We start from the raw sequence: 14,780 nt of genomic DNA, 5'->3' as shown, positions 1-14,780 counted from the left end.
ATAAATATTTAAAAATTTAGTACAATTTCGCGATTTTTATCAATAAAAAATGTATCTAGATGAATTTATTTAAATTAGTAAAAAAATTATCTGAGATGAACGTTTAGATACCTTGTAACTATTTATCTAGATAAGATAAAAGATGAACAAATAATTATCTAGATAAGTCCGAACACTGACCATAGGTAGTAAATAATAAATCGGAGCCCGGAGGTAACTGTATTTCCTTACCCTCAATTATATAGTCTAAACTCTAAAATTTCTAAATCATCTTATTCAAATGTATATAGAACTATTTTGTTTAATACTTACATAATTGAAAATATTTATTAATAACATTTCAAGTATAAAATATCTCTAATATATTATTAAACTTTGTGTTTAAAATATCAACATGATCTTTTTGCTTGCTATTTTTGAAAAATATTTTATACATATTTTAACGATATAAAATAATAGCATATTTTGACTTTTCAAGTTTATTTTCAAGAATGTATGGTCATACGAGCTCTACTTGACTACTTGTTAAATGTGAATATAATAATATTCTATGAAAGAAATGTAGTTAATTACGTTCAATAATAAGAACTATTAAGTATTGTAATATTTGGTTTTATAAAACAATAATTTTCAATAATAATATACTAACTAATTTGTATTTCAATAATATTTTATACTAATAAAAAGGTATGAATAACAATCATAAACTAGTAGAAATTATTTATTAGATAATATTGAATATATTTAACCAGAAAAAAAAATTAAACTGCCAAACATAATGTAATATTACATAATAAAGAACAAGTTATAAATAATTTGAGATGTATACAGTTTAATATATTGTTAACAAAAGAATAAAGGTACAATGCATATGAGATGTATTCTATATTTTAAACTGCTTCATTGAAAGGTGAGTCCGTCGATGTTATTATAACCAACCCTTGAAAAACAGGAAAAAAATCTGGAACTCATTAAATTAACCGAAGGTTATTCTCCCCCTTCGCTTCGGGGTTCACTAACCCTTAATATAATGTGCGTAGTATGTTCCCTATACATAGCAACAGTACCCCAAATTTAATGGACTCGAATTCTTTAAGCATATATTTTCTGACATGATTACCCTATCAGCACAGTACCTAATAATAATAATATGCTCTAAGGTACCTATTGTTAATGTTTTTTTTCCAACTCATCAACGTTTTATTGATATATGTTTTAATATATACCTATATATATTTGTATATATATATAAATGTATAACCTCCCTTAAACTACTCAATTTATTTTTATTTCGGTATTTTTTAAACGAATTGTACCTGTTTAATCACTTTCCTGTATGTATACAAACTATCTGTCGTGGTTCTGAATACGCCAGATGTTTTCTTGATGGGGCGTTCCACATTCCTTTTAGCTTTAGATTATTATTATTTTTTTTAACGCCACAGTACCACAATACCAAGTAAATCCTTGGGAGTCGATTTTATTTTCAATAAATATAGATAATAAAAATTAATAGTAACAATAATAAAATCTACAATATAGTTACGATATAAAGTATTTAAACGTATAATAATACTATGAAGGATTACAATTTACAGGATGAAGAAGATGACGAAACGAATGCGACCGATCGGCGACATTTTTGTCAATAATGATGGATGAATGGCTTTTGTTGGTTTCCAGCAAAAGTGATACAATTAGTCTTTTAGTTAAGCCCACACGAGTATGTGTCCAACTTTAGTAAATCGTATGATAGCGTTCTTCCTCTTGGTTTAGTAACTGTCACTTGAATGGTATAGGTTGTTAACGGTTTAAGTTTGAGTATCTTTTCTACTAAAACTATCCTGCGCTCGAAAAAAAAAATTAATATTAAATGATCATTATAATATTATTAAAGTATATAATGAAATCGACGTACCCTTTTTCGCCAATGTAACATCGAGTCTTCGTTCGATAATTATTAGAAACATCGCTTCTCCTGCTTTTGCCGTACCTAACTTTGCACTGATCTGGCTTGACTGAAAAATCTACACTTTCCAAGTTGTTACTATTCTCCTGTACGTACACGCAGTATTTTAAATCAGTCAACGAGTTTGCGGAAAACCAACCGATCTTCACTGAATTACAATCATCTGGTCCGACATATTGTTGGACACTTAAATCACGTGGCATATCTGGCATTGGAATCATCGTTGGTCGTACGGTGGCCATTACCTATACAAAAATTACATCGTTTTTATAAAATGTATTAATAACATAATACTAATTAATAATAATTATTATAAATTAGATATTGCCTATTTAACTGTTATAATTTTTTAAAGAATCTTATTTTACACACCAACCTCGATTGATCTGATGCGTTGAGTCTCATCTACAGATACGGATTCCACTTTTAACACGTATCTTTCTCCACTCTTAGTGTTGTTTATGATGAATTTCTCGTAACCAAAAACTCTTTTGCTTATTAATAACGTTTTTCTACAACGGATTTCAACGTATACCACTCCATCGCATGGCATGACGTACCAATATAATGTGTTAGGGTGGACATCTTTTTCCAACTGCCTTTTATTTCCCACCTAAAATAATAACCGTAATAATTTGCACAAATAAAGAGAACGTGTTTCCCACAACAAGTAAACAGCCCACCAACCTTGTACCTGAAGGATGCTTTTCCATTTTGAGCCCTCAGATTGATAACTCTGGGCTTCGCATCTTTTAGTCCAATGGGTTTGGATTTCTGAAATTTATATGTAGCGTTGGCATGGTGTGTAGCTATATGAAGTTCATGGAACACAAATACAGTAAAATAGTACGTCTCATCATAAATTAAATCAGTCATGGTATAGCTTGTGTTATGTTCCAGATGATGTATCTAAATTATAACAAAGTATTCATGATATAAGTATAGGTATGTTAAAAGATTGATGTATAATTATTTCATGTTCCACGGATATTGGAGAATAGGTAGAAAAGCGAGTGGGTGAACAAAATTTATTAGAGTAACTTAAGCACTTAAGTCAACGTTTTTTTTTATTTCAATATTAAAATGTAGATCAATATTAACAGTCGTAAACAAGGTACATAATAATTAATACAATAACATTTAAACCTAATACTGATAGTACAATATGTATCTGTCTATAATTATTATAGATATGTACATAGTTTATCCATGGGCCTATATAGTACGAAATTACTCAAGTTATACATGATAATGTATAACTTGACTACCTATCTATATGACTACCTAAATTGTTGAACGTGTTAATTATTTTTCAAATTAACTGTAAAAAGTTTTTACTATATATAGTTATTATTATTAATTATTAAACTAGTTATCAAACAAAAAAAAATCTAATCCATTTTTTTCGGAGTGTAGTATTATAAGTAATTAACTTAATATTGCCCAAAATTGAACAATATTACAAGCTAACATTATATATTATAATATTTATCAAATTTAATATCAACTATTATGTAGATAATAATATAATATATTATATACCTATAAATATTTAATTTTCAACTGTATTATAAGTCTATTAGAGCGTTTATTATTCTAAATAATAAAATAACTTTAAAATGGATTTCCATTAGTATCGTATGTGTATGGAATATAAAATTACATTATAGTGTCATGGACTTTTGTTGTACAATATATTATAATGTTTGTTATAACTTTTATATATGTCAATAATATGGGTAAGCGTCTTATTTCAAAAGATAATTAAGATGTGTTAATGTAGGTACCTCTAATCTGTCTTCAGGCTGTAAATCATCCTCAGTATACGTCAAATTTGTTGTTAGTTTTTCTTCCAAACGCATTTCAGCTTCACAGATCGTCGAGTATATTTTTGACGAGCTGATCACAAGACTGTACTTCATTAAATGATGATCTATATGGCTTAATATTTATAATATAATATATTAGTGTTAGACAGTTTTATAATATATGTGAGACGTAAATTCATCACTTAAAACTACCTTAGATTCCATCTTAAATAAATTTTTTGACCGCCTTTTTTGATTTTTATTCCATTTGAACGGAAGCCAAATTGATTTTTTGGTGAATTTTGATTGAGTCCTACGTAAAACATAACCTTTGAATCTTCATCTGTTGCCGTCTGGGCTGATATCACGTAAAGGCCTCTTTTCGCTTTGCCATGTTGATACGTGGCGGGTATGGATACACCCGTGTATTCTATGAGTAACCTTCCAATATCACTTGACTTATTATTGTTCCCTATTATAGTGTACGAAAATAATATGTTTAGGCAATATATAATATAGATAATAATAGACATGGCCCATATGAAATCACTTGATTAATAATTAAGCGCAGAATAGTTCCACTCGATTGAAACTTACTTGATATGATGACTGTTTGGTTATATTTTGTTAGAGGTATAAACTTCAAGTCCCAGTTGAGAATGGAGTTGCACGACGGCGTGACGGTCACGGACAGATTCCGGTCGGAGTCTTGGTGTATCAAAATGAGGAACCTATTAAAAATACACACACCTTTATTTAAAATTCTACTTAACAACTGTATTATAGCGAAAGACCACCCGTAACATCAAAGGGTTGTCGGCTATTATAATACGATCGTAATTGACGATCGTTGGCGACGACCTGGAATTCCGGTAGGGGATCGTTTGTAAATAAACGCGTATTGTTCTGAAGTAAGACTAAGAAGTATCTAAGCAGACATGACATACGGTATAATTGCATTTAAATAGGCTATTTGGATCACAACACGTGTGTCTTATTATACTCGATAAATCTTGACAAAAATAAAAATGTAATTTTAAATTTCACCAGCCACCTAGTATCTATGAATACCGTTTGTGACTGATTTAAATTTTTTTTTATGCAATTGTTATTTTAATTTACAATAATTATGGAAATTTACATTAAAAAAAATACAGTAATAACATTCGTCTCTATATAAAAATGTGCGAAAACAATAGAATTTTTATATCCGTCAATTTACTCTAATATAATATACTTATGGTACTTAATAAACTTATGGTACGTGCAGGACTGCAGGTATATATAGTCGTGTCGAACAATTAACGAGACATATTCTATACAAACATATAGATAGCTATACAGACATAGAGTTTACTGTCGTTTGTAGGGCCAATACCACGGACATAGAAAGGGAAAAGAAAGGGACAAGGGACACATTTTGTATTACGCGCTGTATACTGTAAGTGCATGATGTGTACCTGAGTAACAAAAACCCGCAAAAGAGAAAAATAAGTTGGAGAAGGTGAAAGCGTGAGAGTGCAGTGGAGAGGTTGCGAAAAATTGTCCTGACAAATGTCTTTCTAATTATAATGTCCGCTCGTCAAGTGCGTGTACAATAATACACATATTATATGCAACGTAGGTATACATTATTATGCGCAAACGCATTATAAGCATTTAGATTCCACTCGGATACGGAATTCTGAGTGTCTAGACTATGGTTTTTTTTTAAATTTTTTTTTATCTGGGCCAAGGCTAATTTTGGCTAACCTACTACCTCCTCCAAATTCACGCGTATAGAATAACATGGACATTATAGTACGAAATCACAAGGAAGTATACAATAATAATAATAATTGCATTGTTGTTATCGAAAACGTCGATGTTAAAGGTCACACACCGCTGCACAGTGCTGCTGCAGGTATATTATATTTATATATAGTCATGCCGTATGTCTTTGCGACTTGCGAGCACTACAACGGCTCCGAATACTTATATAGCATAGCAGTTCTTTCTTTTTTTTTTTTTTTTTTTTAAATATTCAAACGACGTCATATTATTGTTATTACGCATGTGGTATCCGGTTCGTGTTATCAATGCACCACCTGTGCGAAATTTCTGATCAATGCAAATTGCGCTTAACCGGTTGAGGTGCCGGTAGTATATATACCTACGAATAATTCGCCTCACTGGGCCATCATCACTACTACGTAGACCACAGATATTATATTATTCGGTTATAATTCTAAATAAAAATAAAGATGAATTATACAGTTGTTAGCATGCAGTATTATGAGGTATAATATTTGTTTCTATTATACGTAGGAAAAGACTTTTGACTCTCACGTGTTCGTGTTTTTCGTATTGAAAAAAAAAACAGAAACTCTTCAAAATATATTATATTATTAAGATTTATTAAAAGAAACCATTGTTGAGGACATTGACGTCCGGGTTCCAATGGTAATTGTATTTTCAGTTAAACTCTTCAAACAGTTTTGGTTATATTTTATCGATAAACGTTTAAAGCAGTCTTTAATAATGGTGATTATATATTTTTTTTCCTAAATAATTATACGTAAGAATTATAGTCTAGGTATACCTACATTTCAAAATATAACATATTTTAACTTTTAAACCATGCACATAATTGAAATATAGAACCTAAAATTAATTTATTTAAGGAGAGAAAAATTCACTTAAACACAGATTGCCGTTTAACTGTGTATTTCAAAATAGGATAATACTATGGTATATCTTACTGTTAATTTCACTATATTGACAATAACTATATTAATGTTAAGAAATTCTACTTATAGCTGAATATAATACAATAATAGGTACTGCAGATGCAAAGTATCTAGGTGCGTTTTCTGATTTTTAAACTTAAATTCAATCATTATTAACAAATCAAATTTATTTTATTTTAAAAAGTTTAAGTTGACGTTATTACGTTTAGAATGTTTTTAAATATTTTAATTGTGGAATAATTATAATTGTTTAGAAATCAACATCTGGCCGTATCGACTGCAAAAATCCCAGCAAGGAACAGCATACCCATAAACTGATCGACTTGGCTATATTATCGTCTATACTGTTATTAACTGTAACATGTGAACAATTTTGGTCGAAAATGCTATATTATTTATTGCAATAATAAAATTATAGTATGTCTAAGGGGCGATTTTTTTTAAATAGTAAAAAATGCACTTGACAAGAAATTAAATTATTTATGGCGGCCAGCTACCTATATAGTTGTAGACCATGATTTTCAAGGTTATAGTTTTTTTTATGAATTTTATACTTAAAAATACTTTCATTGTGATTCATATACAATAATATTAAACTTTTTAGAAATATACAATTACTTACCTATAAGACAAATGCACATTGTTAAAACATTAAAAAAATATTCACATCGTAATAATTGTATTAGGTACGTATTTATATTTAATATATACTTCAACGATATAATATTAATTAATGTTAACTTAAAATGTTATTGAAATAAAATTATTATTTTATTCTTGATAGGTACGTGTGATATTTGAGATTTTAATAAACAACTGATAACTATTCTCTAATATTTAACGCATCACTAGCTAAAATCAATTTTCTGTAAAATTGTCTTACATTTGAAATAAATAGTTTGCCTGCAATTAGATAAGTACCTACATGGCTACATAATATTATTGAAGTAAATACTATACATCCCCATTCAGTTATTTTAACAACTATAAATCATATCAAGCAGATTTAGTTTCATTTTGCCTAGTTTTAAAAAAAACTGAATAAAGTGAAATAACAAAAAAACAAAATGATTATAAATAATCGTTGATTACCATAGTTATAGGTAGTTGAAAATAGTCAAAGCGTTTGACTTTGTCTATCACAATAATAATAATATGTAGTTTTTTTTTTTTTTTTTTATTTATTTGAAGTGATCTACAATCTATACATTTCTTAGTATAATAAGTAGGTTTGATAGGTGAAGTAAGAGTGATGTGAATAATAAGATTAGGGAAGATACCCAGTGGTAACACCCTGTGTTGTAGTTATATAAAATAATTTATAACTTACTGTACCAATATATTATTACCTACTTATGTTAAATTTGTTATGTATATTTTAAACATTTTCTAATCGGAAATATGCGGGTTAAAATTGTATGCGAAATTATACGATCTAGACACTTGAAATGATTAGGTGATAATACATTTTGGTCAAATGATCTATATATAAAACCATCTTACATAATATTCTTGATTTAATAAATTACGTATATTTAACTAATAACTGTACACTAGGTGGTGGTAATAAGCTAACAAATATATAATAATATGTAAAAATAACCGTTTTTGTTTGAACATAATTAATTTACGAGATAAAATCTGGATAGTCCAGTTAGGTATTATACGTGAATGTTGCACAATTTTAACTAACTAAATAAAACGATAAACCGATCTCGTTGGCGTAACCACACGTGTTATTATATCCACGTTTCTGAATAGCCTCACCCTCTCAACACCAACAATAATTTATAGATGAAAACAATTCACTGAACTATTTATGCATATTATGGTGTACCCGTAATTCAACCTATTATACATTTTTAATATACCTATATATTTATTATTTATATATTCTATGTTTATGAGGTCTTTCGTGATTTTGCTGTAACGTTTTTACATTTTTTTTTTCACATCGATAATTGATTAATACTTATTATTAAATAGCTATACGTGTGTCCACTGCAGTTATTAAAGTTATTTTAACATTTGGTGCACGCATTTCGGAGAAAAAAACAAGTGGATTTATTTAGGACTTGGCGTAAGTAATCAAAAATATAAACATAAAAGAAGACAATTATAGGTGAAAAAAATATTTTCTAATGCTATATAATTATAAAAACAAATTTTCTCATGTACAACACACACATATATAATATATAGAAATTATACTTGCATATTCATCTACTTGTATTCTGACTATTTATTATGCCAATAAATTACTTTCATACACACTTTTTATGTGCGAATTGTTATTTCAATTATATGCATGGAAATATTCGAAAAACAATAAAAGTTAAATAAAATAACTGATAGATTTTGCATAAATTTAGATTTGATTTTAAGTTACAAATATAAGATTATTTTGAAGGACTTGTCTCAGAAGAAGAAAGAAAAAAGTTTTAAAAACACAATCGTATGTACTATGTCGATATGCGTGTATAAGGTATATAGAATATTGGTCATAATTGAAGCGGAATGTGGAATATAAGTAGATATAAAAAGTAACTATTAAAATAGTATAGTGTGATTAAAAAATAACAAAATAAAATGAAAATGGATTTTATATTTATTTTGTAAGGCTTTTACATAAGTTATACATCAAAACGAAAATTATATTAAAATTTAAAATATTGTTTTTTTAATCAAATTCTCTCTTATTTAGTTTATGCAAAAAAAAATATTATATTGTACGCCATTATATTGAAATATTAATTGGAAAGCCAAAGATATCTATAATAATGATTATTCTTTAATAATAATTATTTTTAAAATGAATATTACATCAAGCATAGGTATAAATGAGAAAATAAATGCACTAACAGAAAGTTAATACAAACGTGGTAAGGGTGAAAGACCCTGATATACAAATAGAACTTTTTTTTCATGTTTCATTCTTTGATATTTTAATCTTTATGATTTGATCATTGATCTTAACTATTAATTAAGCCTTTTAAAGTATAAAATGTACTCCTATTTAATTATTTATGCGTTTTATTATAAATAATTTATTTCATTCATATAAACATTGATAAATGTCTAGACTGCTGATAAATCAATAAAAGTAAAATTGTAAAAATTATTGAATTAACTCATGTCATACAAATTTATAATAATAAACTATAGATATTAAACATAATAATATAATCATCAAACTTAATAATAATTATCATGTATCTATAATAATAATAATATTCGCTCATGAAATCGGAATTATTTGTGAACATATTTTATGCTAATTATTATTCTATGGTGATAATTTAATCACATTACAATATGTAATAAACTATTACACGTATTATACATATCATACAGTTTTACGATTAAATTTAAGCGAATTAAATATGAATATATTAAAACACTATTTACCTGCTATTATATTATATGATTGTAAATGTGGGTATTTTATGCAAATATGGTGAAAAATAAATAATAAATAAACGAAAACACTTACTTTGTTCGAGATTTGGTTACTGGGACAATGTAATCAGAATCGGGAGGTACAACATTCATTTGTTTCAATGAGTGTCCATCGCGTGTTAAATTAGCCTCCAGCGGTTTGAAGGCGACCACCGTCAACAACTCGGTCATTAATACCGCCAACCATAACCGCACTAGCATCGCCTAAATATCACAGAAAAGCAAGCATTAAAAAAAAAAAGAATCAAAATACACGTGTTTATTAAAATGTAACAAAAACGACGAACAGCTTTTCATATTAACATTGATATTTTTTTTTACCTCTTTTTCAATAGTTAGTCATCCCTCTTAGCGGATTATGTGTAGTGGGAGTGCAGAGGTTTCTTTTTACGAAAGAAGAACAATGCACCTCTCGTGGGATATCGTGTACTTTTCCATAGGCGAGGAGCAAAACGAGCGGTGGACGGGACATCTAGATATTACGGGTTCGAATTTCAACTGGTCGCTAATTTTACACGAAGAGAACACGTAAAATGAAAGAAAAAACAGACAAAGACGACACGAACAAGTTTATTTACATAAAAAACATAAAAAAAAAAAATAATCATAAAGAAAAAACAGTATTGGAAAAAACAGAACCTGGAAGTTAGAAAGGGAAGCCACTGTTTCGAAAAAAAAGTATACTTGTCAATAATGGCATACACACTTACATACAAACAAATAAATACACATATACAAACAAATACACACACACGTGTTAGGCTACACCAGGAGATTTAGTTCCCGTTTATTTTTTTTAGGTAGATTTTTTCGTGATGTAATATTCAGCAGTTCTGACAAAATCAGTAAACACACGATAAAATCGCAGCATGAAACCCTTCTCATGGGTGAATATTGCCGAATTCGCATCATTTTGATTATAACGTTTGCGTATATTATGTAGATAATATATGAATTTTTTTATGTCCCAAGGATAGTGATATTTTTTTATTCTATTGTGAAATAAATTAATGGGTACCAAGCGACAAAAACACAAAATTCTTATTCTGAACGATACAAGAACCACGTTAATTTCTCACTTTTTAATGTTAGATTTATGTACTGGGGCAAGTCAATTTTTTACTAACATTAAAAAGAGCAATAATAATAACGCCTATAGGTGTAAGTCTCCGGTTTTTTTTTAATCTATGCAGGTACTCATCATAATTATGCTATTGGCTACAAATTATTATTTTAATATCGTTTATAATAATAATAATATGTAACATAATATAATATTATTCAACCAATTTGTTTGTGTCACTTTAACCAGAGTTGGTTGATTGTAATAAATGTACATACGAAGTTATTATAAAAACGTTTATAGTTGTAAACAATGTATCAATAGATATATGCCTGATAGGTACAACCATAGTATAAGACGGGAATTCAGGTTAGTAAACAACCTATAAGTATTATATACTGATCGAATGAAATATCTAAAAGAATTTATTATAAGATGGGGGTTTAAACTGCAGACGAATTGAAAAAAAAAATATTTCACTACAGAGTCCACATAACAATGGTCGAAAGAGGGTTGTTTTGATTCACCTTTTTAGAAGGATATATTATAGGTATATATTTTATTATGTTACATATATGTTGGTTGAATAATACAATACATACTGCAATACAGCATTTTTGAGCTATCGCACCAAAATCCTATTATATTATAAAGTATATCGTTTGGTCTCTTGGAAAGTGGCTATTGTTGCAACTGTATACTATACATAGCTACATAGGTAGGTACTGAAATTTACGTTATCATTATGGCGAAACTCGATAAATCACGCTTTGGTCGTAGTATGCACTAGGCCCTTTTCAGTGGACGACAACTTACACAAATTAAATGCGGGTCCCCTGTGAACCGAGGACGGTCGTCTAACTTCATAATAATATTATACCTTATACCCATTATTATAATATGAACATTTGTAAATCGTGGTAACGCGGAGCCAATTACAACTACAACTCATGTCACTGAACAGCAGCTCATATCTATTTTTAGTGTACGGTATTGGAAAAAAATAAAACGAAAACGAAAAAAAAAAAATACGAAAAACAATGCGTCGAATAGGGCACGCGTGATGCAATGATGAGACTGGAGGACTGCTAGATAAGAAAACACACGTGTATTTTAGTCTAAATTTGTCTTCGCATCCCCTCGCGGAATTCGTCGCCAAATATTTTGGAACTTTGCCTGAACCGCACGGACAACGATGACTCGATGGGGTGACGTACACTCGGGTCGCGGTTAATGTGTAACGAGTGTTAGCTAAATGTGTGAGAAAAAAAATCTGTGGTCGACGAGAGTGGATAATAATAATATTATATGGTATGTCATATGATATATTATTACTATATTATGTAAAAAAAATAATATAGCTACAACAATTATTATTTAATTGCGGTGTACTTACTTGGTTTAGTTAAATTCGATGCCGTAGGAAACAGTCACCATTAATGTTATCGATTCGAAACGGTTCTCTAACTATATTATTATTATGTCCGATTATAGATGATTTCGTAGAATGCACAGTTTTTATTAAAAAATATGATCTATTCAAATATTATAATAAACATGGACGACACGATTGCAAAGATGAAACACGAATAATTGATAATAATATTAATATAGTCGGACGATGGATAAATAACAACACGTTTACGACGGCGTTCAAGCAGCAGCTACCGGCGGTGTTGCGACGGAACCGAGCCCTTATAAAATCCAAACTGGAGTCTGGACTGTCGCATATGCTCTCCTCTACTCCTGTTTAGAGACAATCCACCATATGCCCACCCCCCAAACCGCCTATCACGCATGCGCCATGTTGCTTTATTTTTTTCTCATACCTTTATTATTATTATTATTATTCCTTCTCATTTCTTTTTCCTATTATTTTTTCATCGTTGCCATTTTTTTTCCATTGCTATTACTATTACTATTACTATTATTATTATTATTATTATTACTGTATTATCGTGAAAGGAAAAACAGCGCGCTATTCTTTAGTGTCAGGGTAAATATTCCTTGACCCCTGGAGGCTACAAATGCAGTGCGTATATGATAATTCAATTTGTCTCTTCGACTTGTGCACGCGGAATGCGGACCGAGTGCTTTACCGGCCTTTTGTTGTTAGACATGCACATGCACACACGCACACACACACACACACACACACACACACGTTCACAAATCACACGCACGCACGCATAATAATAATAATAATGTATATACGATTTTTTTTCTTTAGAACTCACGATATTGGTGCAGAATCCGCAATGAGTAACGTGTGTGGCGCCTGAGCTGCATGGGAATTCATCTCTCTTCGCCACTCTCTGTCTCTGTCTCCGTCTCTGTCTCTGTCTCTCTGTGCAGAGTTTAATTCTCGTGTTATACCCCTTCTGCCCTCACCATCGCGATAGGCATCGCCACCGTCATCAACGCGACCGTCACACCATAGGTATATATTATACACAATACACGCACCCGCGAGTCTAACAGCTTAAGATTTTTTACTAACGCGCCGACTGAAAGTTTGCCCTAATCCAAAATATGTACCTAGGTATACGGTGACAGAGAGGCGAGAAACCACGAAATCAATTCGGATCATACACCGCGGCACTGTAGCAGCTGACGCGTAGTTGCACGCTTGCACTGAAACGAATATTGTTGTTGTTCTATCGGGTTGTATAGGTAGTAGGTACCTATCTAGGTTGATAATAAACGCGGTATAACGTGGAGTTCTCGCGTTGCATATTATTAAATTTGTATTGCCCATACTAGCTTATAATAATATTAACAGACCACGACCTTTGATCCGGAACTATTTCGCACGAAAATATCATAAAATATGTCATACACTTCTATAAGATAAATTTTTATAAATATCGCGGTTGTCGGCGCGCGTTGACACAGTTTTTTTTACCGGGCACGGACCCTCCACAACCATAGAATATTGTTTCGCCGTTTTCGTATATAACACATTAATACATCTATTCTATATAAGTATACTATTACTCACTATTCTCGTTGCCGCAACTCAGCCATAACCCGCACGGTAGTGATCGTTGTCCGATACTAAATCTGTATAATCGCTTTCGTTGATGCATTTCGACAGAAGAAAATACTCGTGTTAGTGTAGGACCTATACATAGGCAATATGTACTGGCAATAACGGCCGGCCGGTCACACCACCACTACCGCCGTGCCAAATCCGGTCCACAAAATTTGCACAAACTGGTTCGCTATAATATATAATATTATAATATAGTATGGCCCATATTGATTTCAAATATTGACAAAATAATAATGGCGCATATTGTTTTGTAAATATAATAATATGCTCATGTAAGTGTAATTGAAAAAATCGACCTAACCTAATCAACGACGCATTTCGTATCGATAATATTTTAACAACTCAGCGTATATCCGTATATAATGTCCATAGTTGTAAGTGTTTAATGTACGTTGTACACAAAACACAATGTATATCGGTACAGCATCTACCTAATATCATTTGGCGATATCATTAACCTCATAACAAATAAATATTATGAACTACAGCCGTACAACATTTTCTGCACGCAATAAAATATAGGTATTTGAAATAAAAAATGTTAAAACACAACAATTATATAGTACAGTATTATACCTACTAAACAATCAAATGAACTAAAATAGTAATATACTTCTACAAAATACTTATCTTTAAACATAGTATAAAATAGGCATATTTATATATAGTATATACAATTTATCTGTCTTACATATAC

General features: G+C 30.1%; 1 protein-coding gene across 3 annotated transcripts; it reads right to left on the bottom strand.

Annotated features, from left to right (window-relative positions):
* Positions 1 to 812: 812 nt before the first annotated feature.
* On the bottom strand, positions 813 to 14,214 carry LOC100163021 (protein NDNF). 3 transcript variants are annotated; one of them, XM_001952721.5, is made up of 9 exons: positions 14,030 to 14,214; positions 10,000 to 10,169; positions 4,375 to 4,508; positions 3,991 to 4,249; positions 3,757 to 3,910; positions 2,657 to 2,878; positions 2,346 to 2,582; positions 1,919 to 2,214; positions 813 to 1,844 (listed from the first exon to the last, which is right to left on the bottom strand). In XM_001952721.5, the coding sequence occupies exons 2-9, from the start codon at positions 10,164 to 10,166 to the stop codon at positions 1,706 to 1,708; spliced, it is 1,608 nt and encodes a 535-aa protein (XP_001952756.2). In that variant the 5' UTR covers positions 10,167 to 10,169; positions 14,030 to 14,214; the 3' UTR covers positions 813 to 1,705. The 3 variants fall into 3 exon arrangements, with proteins under 3 accessions (XP_001952756.2, XP_003244750.1, XP_008183410.1); XM_003244702.4 differs by lacking the exon at positions 14,030 to 14,214 and adding an exon at positions 12,425 to 12,769; XM_008185188.3 differs by lacking the exon at positions 14,030 to 14,214 and adding an exon at positions 10,287 to 10,964.
* Positions 14,215 to 14,780: the final 566 nt, after the last annotated feature.

This window comes from Acyrthosiphon pisum, chromosome A2 (genome assembly GCF_005508785.2).
Source record: "Acyrthosiphon pisum isolate AL4f chromosome A2, pea_aphid_22Mar2018_4r6ur, whole genome shotgun sequence".
Lineage (NCBI taxonomy): Eukaryota > Metazoa > Arthropoda > Insecta > Hemiptera > Aphididae > Acyrthosiphon > Acyrthosiphon pisum.
This window is presented reverse-complemented; position numbering and strand designations above follow the sequence as displayed.